Here is a 12,371-nt window from a genome sequence, read left to right on the forward strand (position 1 = left end):
AAGAAAAATTTTTTTCCTTTTTCTTTTATTTTGTATCTATATGAGATGATGAACGTTCACTAAACTTATTGTGGTAATCATTTCATGAAGTATGAAAGTCAAATCATTATACTGAACACCTTAAACAGTGTTGTATGTCAATTATATTTCAATAAAACTGGAAGAATAAAAGGAAATAAAAACTAAAGAAATAAATAATTTGTGTAAACTTGGAGTAGATAAGAATTTTAGGATTATAAAGGCATGTAAGAAATCCAATAGAAAAATATTGCTATGCATAATAATTTTAGCATGTCATTATTATAGCTAAAGTGGGTTTTCTAAATTTTCATAGGTTATTATATAAAAATTTTAAAATTATATACATTAAAAATTCTTATCTATAATAATGAGACACAAAGAAAATCTAGAAATTGTTCATAACAAATACAACATACTATTAGAGCTCTTACAAATCTATGGAGGGAAAAAAGAAAATTAAGGAAACAGAAAATTCATACACAAAATATTTGTTTTTCTCTAGCAATCAGGTTAATGCCAATGAGATAGTGAACATCATTTCTCATGATCTGGTTATTCATTCTGACTAAGAAATCCAAATCATTAGACTACATCTGAGACTGTTTCCTAAAGAGATCATCAGACTAAACAGGAAGAGAAAAATGTATCATGGTTATATGTCTAATTATTCAACTCAAGCTCATATTGAATAAAATAGATCTAATTATAATATTACAAATATTGATTACTGCTTTCAATTTAAAATTAGAAAAATTAATTATTAGCCTGGAACCAAATATCTCTACACAATTTTTGAAAAGGTGAAGATGCAATTGACAGATATTGTCAAGTAGGTTGAAGATCAGGGGAGCATGTAAGGACGGTCTTTTTCTCAGTTTGTGTAGTATGACCTCAAGAGATAAAGTCCAACTTTAATAATTCAAAAACTAGGAATTTAAGCTTTTTATTTAACATGCTAAAAATACCATAGAAAAAAAAATTATAAAAAGATATGAATGGTAGGAAGAAGGTGATATGAATGAAATGTTTGTGTTCCAAGATGGACAGTCAATAGGCAATATTTAATGGTGATGAAAAATACTAAGAATATTATTCAGATATTGTTTGAAAGATAAGTTCTTCCAAAAGAACTTAAGAGGAGGAAAGGATCAGTGTGATTAAATTTGGAAATGAGACTAGGGGTGCATAAGTTGAAGAGGACACTTTGCTGTTTATTTTATTACCTTCCCTACTGTTAAAATTTTATGTGACCATATGTTGTTTTTATAATAATTGAAAAATCACTATTTTGTACAACTGTAACTTATATAATATTGTACATCAACTATACCATAATTTGGAAAAAAGAATTTAGAGCACAGAGGAAAAAAATAATTGAAAAATATTTATATCCAGAGATCTTCATTAAAGCATTGGTTAAAATATACAAAATTTAGAAACAACCTTAAGATCTATTCAAAGTTGAGTACTGTATTCAGGAGCTAAAACCAGATTTCAGAAAAACGAACGGATATGGGGAAAAATTCATCATGTAAAGTTAACACACAAATGTTAATAAGAGTACTATGCTGAATTACCACTGCATTGAATACTCATTTTTCTACTTTTTTTTTTGGTAGTCACTTTTTTCAACAACAAAATACCTACCATTTTAAACTCAAGGGATAAAATTAAATTACATTGCTCAAAATAATGTGATTCAGTTGCTACCATAAAAAGATAAGGGACCATAAAATGAAAAGTGACATCAATAATTCACCATTTGAGTTTTTAAATAATCATTTTTTAATCTTTTAAGATTTAAGACTTTAAGGCTTAAACAGATAATCAAATAGTTTTGTAAAGAAAGCAGGTAAGCTAAACTGTGCCAAAGAAATATTGCCAGTCTTTTAAATAGAAGGTCTTTCGGGGAAAAAGCCTATAGCATAGCCATGATTTATTTTAGTCTTTCCACAGAAGAGAAGAATCCAGTCTTAGAAATATAAAGAAACAGTTCCAGATATATTCTATGAATTTTCTACTTTGGCAAGCAACTTTCCTGGAAGTAGTTCCTAAACATTTTATATCAAAGAGTTAATTTGCCATTTGATTACTTAATGTTTGGAGTTCATCGTGAATTTCAATCCTCAAAGAAGGTTTTGTCTTAAATTAATGTCAGCCTCTTTCCCTTCATTAACTCATTCCTACTGACTTTTACAGTCCTTTATGTAGACTTCTCACTTTCTGTATTATTAACTACATCTCAGTCTGTGATCTCATCTATTCGCTCTTCCCATTGTAGCACACACATCCCTCAAAGAACACTGTCATTTCACCCTAGAAATCATACATGCTACAAAGCAATATAATAAATAGCAAGACGTCAAAAAATTACATACACCACAGATTTATAATAGACTAGAAGATATATATATAGATATGTAAATATGTATATATGTGTGTGTGTGTATATATATATACACACACATGTATACTAATGCAAAACAAATGATTCAACTTTTCTTGCTTTTAAAGTATAATTAAACAAACATAATTATTGAGATGAATTAAAAACTGCTTCCTGTAGGGGACATTGATAGCTGTAAGAATAAATTTATACTGAGCCCATGTGCTCTGGGGCCCACGTGCCGCAACTACTGACCCTGGATGTTTCAACTACTGAAGCCCGCGCACCTAGAGCCTGTGCTCCACAAGAGAAGCCACCGCAATGAGAAGCCTGCGCACCGCAGCAAAGAATAGCCCCACTCACCGCAACTAGAGAAAAAAGCCCGCGCGCAGCAACAAAGACCCAACGCAGCCAAAAAAAAAAAAAGAATAAATTTATTCCATCTTCTGAAAATAATCACACTTGGCTTTAGTTGTCCTTTCATCAGAACAACGGCCTCCTACTATAGCTCTCACCTCGTTGAGCACGTTTTTCATCCTTGACACAGACTTCACTTAAGGAACCAACTGGGTCACAATGGCATGGCTGGCATGGTCTTGGATAATTTGGAGATATCTAAGAAAAATATTAAAATTCTGTTTTAAAAACAGTAAATTTTTCAATTCAGCAAGACTTTAAAGAACATTTTAATAAATAATAATAAATTATATTTAGAAAATGATAATATAAGGAATTTTCTTTATTATATGTCTGCATTTTCTAAAATCCATTTCATCTAAGTGGATACACAGAAATAAAGAGGATAGCATAATAAACTACTAAATATTTGTTACCTAGATTCAACAATTATCAAGATTTTGCTATATGATTCATCACATTTTATTCTTTGCTGAAGTTTTTAAAGAAAATCCCCAATAAAGTCTTTTAATCCCTACACATTTCAGTATGCATCTTTCTTTTATAATCACAGTATCGTTATCATTACAAACAAAAAGAACAATGTTTGCTTATATAGAGAACATTAGAATATTAGAGAAATATACATTCCATAATAAAATCTTCCTTACTGTTTTATTACAACATAGTTCAAAATTAGTAGTTTTTCCCCAAATTAATTTTTCAAAAACTTTTTACATTGATCATGATATAGCTAATTAAATAGAAATGTATATTTGGTGCTTGAAAAAGATGTTAAATATTTACGTTAAAAATTTGACTTTCTCAGGAGGCAGCATAATCTGGGGGGAAACAATGTAGGCTCTGTAATTAGGAAGGCTTGAGCTCATATCCCACTGTGTCCACTTACTGGCTATGTGGCCTCCTGCAATTTACTTACTTCCTGATAATATGAGGATAATAGTAGAAACTTTAGTGATGTTATTAAATTAAAATTAAGAGGAATAACATATAAAGCATCTCATAAGATTCCTCACATACATTAAATACACAGTACAACTAGTAGTTTTTAATGTTAGAATATTTTAATTAAACACACCTAGACAGTGCTAATGTACCAAATATACAATATTTATTTTCAAGATGCAATAGGATAAGAACAAAAAAAAATAAACAATTCTTTGCCTAGGAAATACTAAAAAACTCTGAATATATATATAAAATTGTGTATATAAGTATATATATATATGTTTCTCCAATAAAATAGTTTTATATATGTATATATCTAGGTTTAATTGATAAATGAAAACCTGTTTGCTAATATAAGTCAAAGTTTCACAAGTAGAGAAATATTTACATGTCTGATAGAATTCAATCAACTATATCCACAGATCAGTTTCAAAATCATCATTTGTTTAAGACCCCTTCATTCACTTCCTATTATGAAGGACTGTGCAAAGCACAGATAAGGCCTGATTTCTGCCTTAAAGAAGCTTACAGGAATAGCAGACTTGAAAGATATTGATTAAATAGAATGTGCAAAGTGATAAAACAGACACACAAGCAGCGCGTTCTGGGGCAAAAGAAGAGAGAGTAATAACACAATGAAGTCAAGCAATGTTTCACAGAAAAAGTGACATTTAGACTGGAGCTTGAAGTATGAGTAGCAATTTGAGAGTGGAATTGGGAGGAGGGCTTTCTAACCAAGAGAAAACCAAGACATGAAGAAAAACAAAACAAAACTCTCTGTGGGCATATAGCACTACATTTCTTTAGGATAGATTCTTAGCTCTTATAAATATGATTTATGATTCCAATGATGAGCTTGAGTAAATCAAAGCCTCTTAATTTGTTATCCTTCTTTGTGGTAATTGAGAAAACCTGCCTGAATCAGACTGCTGATCAGGAACAAGTCCTAACATAAGAGATTTTATAAATTAATCTACTTTATACTTGATTTTTAATTTTATTAAAATAATCAGATTACTAATCAATCCTCAAAGTAAGCACTGCTATATGTGTGTGTGTGTGTGTGTGTGTATTTTAACATTTAAATATATGTATTTAGGAGATAAATCTAAAATTAGATTTTAAGGCAATAATTTTAAGAATATCATAGAGATATGTTATTTAGCTATAAAATTTGCAATGCACAAAACTTTTCTATCTATATCTTCATAAAAACACACTGAATTTCTACCCAAATATTAAGAACCTGAAAGATTTGAATTTTTAACACAATATAGCATACGTATATTTATGTGTTAAAATATCAAAATCTAGGCTCAGATTCACTTAATAACTTGTAATAACTTGATGAAGCTTCCAGTTTTAATGATGGCACAGTGTCTTGTATAGGTCTAGCACATGGTCAAATGACAATTATGAATTCTGGACAAAATATAAAAATCAAACATTTGAGGACTTGGGAGAATAATCAAAAGCAGGCAGAAATTAGAAGGATTTGAGATTTGAAAGAAGAAAATACAGTAGATGAGATCCATGCTCATATAAGGGTAACAACAAAATTTGCATATCAATACCCCTCAATTCTTAACTGATCCTTTAATTGTACATTAAATCAGGGGACTCCAAGGAGCCCAGTGGATAGCAAGAGTTGGAAAGCTAAATGATCTGAGTAAAATTTTCCAGTCTACACACCATAAAGTGAACAGAAACAAGACTTTATCAATCAAGTTGGAAAGGTTAGATAAACACCTGAGCTTTTTATTAATCTGTCCTAACAAGGTATAAAAGCAAGCCTCCTCAGTTTAATAGTGATTAGTCAGTAAGTTGATTACCTATTAAAACAAAATTCACAAATCTTTGGAAGAAGACAACAAAATCTTGTCTCTACACTGTATCAACCTCAATGTCCTGTGTAAATTATAAATTACTAGACACGAGGAGAAAAATGAAGGTGTGGTCCTTATTCAAAAAACATCAAGTCAATAAAAACAGACCCGGAGGTGTCCCAAGTATTGAAATTAGCAAACAAGGACTTGTACAGGTCTGTATATATGCCCAAGAATATAAAGGAAATAATGTTCATAAGGAGTAAACACATGGATTATTTCAGCAGAGAAATGGAAATTACAAAAAACACAATAAGTCTATAAAGCTGAAAATAAAATATCTCAATGAAAAAATTAACTGGATATGCTTAGCAGCAGGTAAGTGATCGCAGGGAGAAAGGTAGTGTACCTAATTACAGATAAATAGAATTTATCCAATCTGAAGAACAAAACAAATTTTAATTACCACAGACTCAGTAACCTATAGGACACAGTCCAGCAACCTGACCTGTATGCAGTTGGAGTCACAAAAGGGGAAGAGAGAGCATGGTTCAAAAAAATTTTTAAAGAAATAATGGCTTAAAATTTCCAAAATGTGGTATAAAATCTCAATTTATAATTACAAGAAGCTCAGTAGCCAAGAAGGTAAGCACAAAGAAAGCCACATTTAGATACACATGCTCCAATTCTGAAATTGGAAAATTTTTTCTGTAACTAAAACTGTAGGCTTTGTAAGGCACATAAGGTTTGTTTCTTCTCTTCCTCCTCCTTCTCTCCTCCACCTCTTCCACCTAGTTCTTGTTCATCTTGTTCTTCTTTTTTTCCTTAATTTTTTTGTTGTTCTTTTCATTTTCATTCCATCTCCTTTCCCTTCCTCTCCTTTTTCTACTCCCCTCCTTCTCCTCTGCCTCTTTCTTTTTTTTCTTTTAACAAACTTTTACAAATGTAAAAAAAAATTATTTGTTCACAGGCCATATAGATATAGGCCATGGGCCAAATTTGATCTAGAGGTCATAGTTTGCCAATACATGTTTTGGCTGCTAAAAGGCAAATAAAAAGAGGATATCTTGAAATCAGTCAGAGAGTTAAAGACACATTATATATAGAAGAAAAAAATGCAAATGATGGTTGCCTTCTCATTAGAATAAGTGAAATCCAGAAAATACTGTATCTTTATTTTTTTAATAAATTTATTTATTTTATTTTTGTCTGTGTTGGGTCTCCATTGCTGCGTGCAGGCTTTTCTCTAGTAGGGGTGAGCAGGCTTCTCAATGTGGTGGCTTCTCTTGTTGTGGAGCATGAGCTCTAGGCACGTGGGCTTCAGTAGTGTGGCACGCAGTCTCAGTAGTTGTGGCTCACGGGATTAGCAGCTCCGAGGCCTGTGGGATCTTCCCGGCCCAGGGCTCAAACCCGTGTCCCCTGCATTGGCAGGCAGATTCTTAACCACTGCGCCACCAGGGAAGCCCAAGAAAATACCATATCTTTAAAGTACTGAAAGAAAAACAAACATCTCTCTCCATGTAATGAAAATATACTTCAGTAATAAGGGTAGAATAAAGACATTTTCCGATGAAATAAACCTGAGAGAAATTGTCACCATCAATTCTTGCCCTATTTTTAAAAAAAAGCTAAAGGAAGTTCTTCAGGCAGAAGGAAATTATACAAAATTAACAAAAGACATGCAAGATCTCTACACTGAAAACACTGATATGAATAATTAAAGAAGACAGAAATAAGTGAAGAGATATACTATATTCATTGACTGGAAGACTCAATATTGTTAAAGTGTTAGTTCTCTCCATATTTGCATTTAGATTCTATACAACAATCCCAACTAATATTTCTGTCATTGAGAAGTTGATTCTAAAATTTGCATGGAAATGTAAAGAAACTACTATAGCCAAAACAATCTTCAAAAGGAAGAATAAAGTTAGTGCACATATGTTTCTGAATTCTAGTTTTATTAAAGCTAAAGTTATCAGGCTTCCCTGGTGGCGCAGTGGTTGAGAGTCCGCCTGCCGATGCAGGGGACACGGGTTTGTGCCCCGGTCCGGGAAGATCCCACATGCCGCAGATCGGCTGGGCCCGTGAGCCATGGCCGCTGAGTCTGCGCGTCTGGAGCCTGTGCTCCGCAACGGGAGAGGCCACAACAGTGAGAGGCCCGCATACCGCAAAAAAAAGAAAAAAAAAAAAAAGCTAAAGTCATCAAGATAGTGTGCCATTAGCACAAAGATGGACAAATAAATCCATGGAACAGAACTGGGGCTCCAGATGTTGACCCAAAAGATCAACTGATTTTCAAAAACTGCCTCAAAACAATTTAAAAGAGAAAAAGAAAGTATTTTTCCAAAAATGGTGCTGGAACAACAGATGAACCACATAGATCTCAATCATTATTTCATACCCTACACAAAGATTAACTTGAGATGGGCCATAGCCCTAAAAGTTAAAATTATAACATTTCTAGAATAAAAAAGAACAATTTCTTGACTTGAAGAAATACTTCACAAGAGAAGATATAGGAATAGCCAATAAACACTTAAAATAAGAATTTAATCCATGGGATCTGCTGTAAATTCATAATAGAAGATCTGCTGTAGCACCAAGCATTGATGGGAATGACTTAGTGATTGCCTAGTACCCACTTGCCATACCTACTACACCCACATCCACTAGAATGGCTAATTCAAAAAGATAGTCAAGACCAAATAACAGAGATAAGGTGGAAGAACTAGAATTTACATACATTTCTGGTGAACATGTAAAACAGTATTACTAACTTGACAAAATGTTGGCAGTATCTTATAAAGTCAAACATATATCTATCCTATGAAGCAAGTACTCTACTCCTAGATATTTACAGAAGGTTAATAACACATGACCACAAAAAGACTCACATAAAACTGTTTTATAGGAGCTAACCAAAAACTGGAAATGACCCAAATATCCACCAACAGGAGAATGGATTAAAAATTAAGATATGTTCACGCAAAGGACTACTCCTTAGCAATTTTTTTTTAAAAGAAATAACTACTGATGTGTACAACATGAATATATCTTAACATGTTAAATTGAGTGAAAGGAAGACCAACAATTTTATATACTTTATGATTTCTTTTTTAGGAAATTCACTAAGAGGCAAAACTAATTTATGCTCTAAAAATCAGGACAGAGTTTGCCTGGGGGTGGTGACTGACTGGAATGAGGCACAATGGGACTTTCTGGAGAGATGGAAATATTTTATATCACATCTTGAAAGATTTATACAGTTTCTACTATGAAATATTTCTAGTCACCTTTGAGAATTTGAAGTCCAATTATTTAGAGAAGCTATCAAAATTATTTTTCCCTATAATACATCTCTGTCTGAAAAAGCGAAAATAACACTTAATGAAAGAAAAAGCATACTTTACCCCTTTGGGTCTGAAGAAACCATCAATGCATGTCTCACAATTTATGCCAGCAGTGTTTCCCGTACAATTAATGCACACACCCCCTCCAATGTACTTTCCATGTATATTTAAACTCAGATTTCTTCTGGCAACATTTTCATCATAATAGCATTCTTCAGCTTTCCCATGACAATTGCAGGCTACATTAGGGAAAAATAAATTTATAAACATTAATTTCAGATATACTTAAAAATAATATTTTGTTACATAAGAGATTTTTATACCATATGGAAAATTATATTACATTATATGTATATATATATAATCAATACAAAGGTATCTAGAAAGTACTTGGATTTATTAGACATATAAATAAATTTGCATGTTTTAATGGAACTTGAAATAGTTAAAACATAAATTAAGCTGAAGCATATGAAATTGCCAATATTTGACTGATTTTATCTTATAAAACTGATATTTCATATAATTCACCCTACAATTTCCTATTACGACAAACAAATTACTGAAGTATGGTACTGAATGATTAACATCCATGTAATCTGTAATGAATAATCATTATATGTGAACCTCTGTGTTAGATACTACGGGTAAAAAGGATGCTTAGTATATACACTTGACCCTTGAATAATGCAGGAGTTAAGGGTACCAATCCTCTGCACGATGGAAAATTAGAGTATAACTTTGCAGCCAGCCCTCCCTGTCCTTGGTTTCTCATCCCCCAATTCAACCAACCACGGATTGTGTAGTACTATAGCACTGTTGTCTGCATTTAGTGAAAGAAATCCGCCTATAAGTGGACCCTTGCAGTTCAAATCCATGTTGTTCAAGAGTCAAATGTTATTCCTTTCTTTTACTACTAATCATAACTAAAACCTAGGGATTTTTTTTATATGCCACATTCTGTTCTAAATGTTTTATATTTATTACCACTGATTTTAATTCTCCAACAGTTTTGTGACTTACAGGCTCTATTAACCTCTTTTCATATATTAGGAATCTCAAGCAAAGAGAAGTGAAGTAACTAGTAAAAGTTCACCAAGTCAGTATTGTAAGCCAAACTCTGAAGTCGGGCTCCAGAGTCTGCAGGGCTAACCACTACCACAATCCCTTCAAGTTATCTGATAAGGAAAAGCTGTACGGTAAGTGCCAAGGTATCAGGACAAGATGAGAGCTGGTTTGCTCAGTGGTGAGATCACGCTGTTTTGTGCCAGTCTTGGATTTGGGTGTCCTCTTCACTCCTTGGTAGTCCTGTGAGGTAGGGAACTTCATTTCACTAAGGCTCAGTTTCCATATAAAACATGAATTGGTCAGTAGTAATTACTAGGTAGGGATATTTAAAATGCACGTAAAATCATTAGCATAATGCGTTATAAATAAGTTCCCAAATGATTTTCCCTGTTCCACTTCCCCTCATCTTCATCCTCTATGTTTTTGTAACCCCCTTCTCTTCTTCTCCTTTTCTTTTTCATATCACATTACAGGCGTTCAGAGGAATGATAAATTACTTCCCCAGGAAGAATTGGGTAAGGCTTTGAAAAATGGGTAGAATTTATTTTAGGATGGCAACTAGGCAAAAAATATACTATGCAATGTCTTTCCTCATATGTTGAGTTTCTTAGGTGTCCTTGCATTGATTTCCACATCTATACGTGTGTGCGTATGTGTGCATGTGTATGCACGTGCACGGGCCTGTGTGCGGCACACAGCTCTTTAATTCCACAAAAGGGGACATTTATATACTGTTCTGAACTGTCTTTTTACTAACAGTAAATAGCATGGCTCCTTCTCTATTGGTATTACGTTTTCCCTATGGCTACACTGGGTACTTCTTGATTAATTAGAAGCCTAATAGTGGGCAGTTACATTGTTTCCAGATTTCTCCTTTATAACACTGAGTACCTACCAGGAGGGCAATGGAGGTCGGGGTTAGGAGTGGGGGTCTGGTGTTAGACGGCTCCCCATTTGCCAGCTGAGTGACTTTGAGGAGACAGTTCAAGTCTTAGCGTCATTTTGGTACTTAACTCTTAGGTTGTGGTGAGAATGCAGATCATCTAGCAGAACGCCTGGGACAGTAAATACTCAGCCCTGTAAATGTCAGTAGCAGTGGTATTAGCAATTGGGTACTAAAGACAAGGATGATAAAATGTCCTGTACAGCTATCCAAGTCCATCTACAGATTAAATTCCTGCAAGTGCAATTTCTAGTCAAGGGGCATGGGAAATTTTAATTTTAATTAACTTGAAAAAATTCCCTCTGCAAATGCTATGTCAGATTACTCTCCCTCCGATAGATAGGATAAAACTGTTTCCCTACAGCCTCACCAAAACTGTGTATTACAAACATTTTCCATTCAGTGAGCATTCAAACATATGTTGAGTGAATGAATGAACACTTTGGTAAGTTTTAAAAAAAGTACTATTATTGTTTTAATGGATACTTCCTTAATTATAAATAAGTGTGATCATTTCTTTATATGGTTATATCATATTTTTTTCCTGAGCAATGTCTGTTTTGATCTTTGCTCATTTTTAACAGGTTGTTTTGAATTTTTTTCTTATTGCTATGGAAGATCTCTTCATATAGTAAGGATATTATCTCCTTTTCTTGTTTGTTGCAAATATCTTCTTCACCTTGTTGGCTTTTGATTTAAGATATAGTACTCTTGCTATATTAGTGGAGAGTTTTCAAAATGTATTCTAGGGGACATGTAGTCACAAATATAAATCACTAGGCATCATAAGCAGTTTTATATCTTTAGGACAATGCACAAGAATTCTCAAAAATCTTGTAAAACTATATTGTAAGAAATAGTCAAGATTTCTGCTACAAGTACAACTAGAGGGAAATACAGAGGAATACAAATTTATTCTCACATTATTTAGAACTAGTATTGCTGACTGTACTTATAACCATGAGCTAATGCAGGTAAAGACTGATGCCTGAGGAGCAGTCCTTTTCACACTTCATGTATGAGGGCCCTTTCCTACAGCCTTGGCTGCTGTTTAAAGGTCCTGGGCCTGCACAGCTTTCATCTATAGCCTTAGAGGACATAGATAATATCTACTCACAAAGAGCAGCCATTTTTCACTCTGTCATCAGCAGTTTGTTATTTCACAGAATGTCCAAGACACATGATAGACACTGTCTGTTAGTACAGGCTTAGCAATGGAATACATATCCTTTGCACTTTAGAGATATAACCTGCCTCAAATAAGCTAGATTGATAAAAGTCGAAATTAAATTCAAATGAATTAGAAGGCAGTTATTCATTTTATAGAGGGATTTGTCACGTTGCAGGATTTTTCTAAATATTAAGAGGTGAATGGAACACAATTCAACTTGGAAAATAAAATTTTCATA

The 12,371-nt window shown here is 33.2% G+C and overlaps 1 protein-coding gene across 2 annotated transcripts in view; it reads right to left on the reverse strand.

Annotated features, from left to right (window-relative positions):
* The window catches only part of LAMA2 (laminin subunit alpha 2), a 447,101-nt gene that overhangs the window by 326,710 nt on the left and 108,020 nt on the right, over window positions 1-12,371 (reverse strand). For both annotated transcript variants that reach the window (XM_027086788.1, XM_027086780.1), the window contains exons 7-8: window positions 9,012-9,190; window positions 2,923-3,022 (exon numbers count right to left, since the gene is read on the reverse strand). In XM_027086788.1, coding sequence (XP_026942589.1) covers window positions 2,923-3,022; window positions 9,012-9,190 — 279 coding nt within the window. The remainder of the gene's footprint in view (window positions 1-2,922; window positions 3,023-9,011; window positions 9,191-12,371) is intronic.

Source organism: Aethalodelphis obliquidens, unplaced genomic scaffold (assembly GCF_003676395.1).
Source record: "Aethalodelphis obliquidens isolate GAN/ISIS:26980383/991018 unplaced genomic scaffold, ASM367639v1 scaffold3, whole genome shotgun sequence".
Lineage (NCBI taxonomy): Eukaryota > Metazoa > Chordata > Mammalia > Artiodactyla > Delphinidae > Aethalodelphis > Aethalodelphis obliquidens.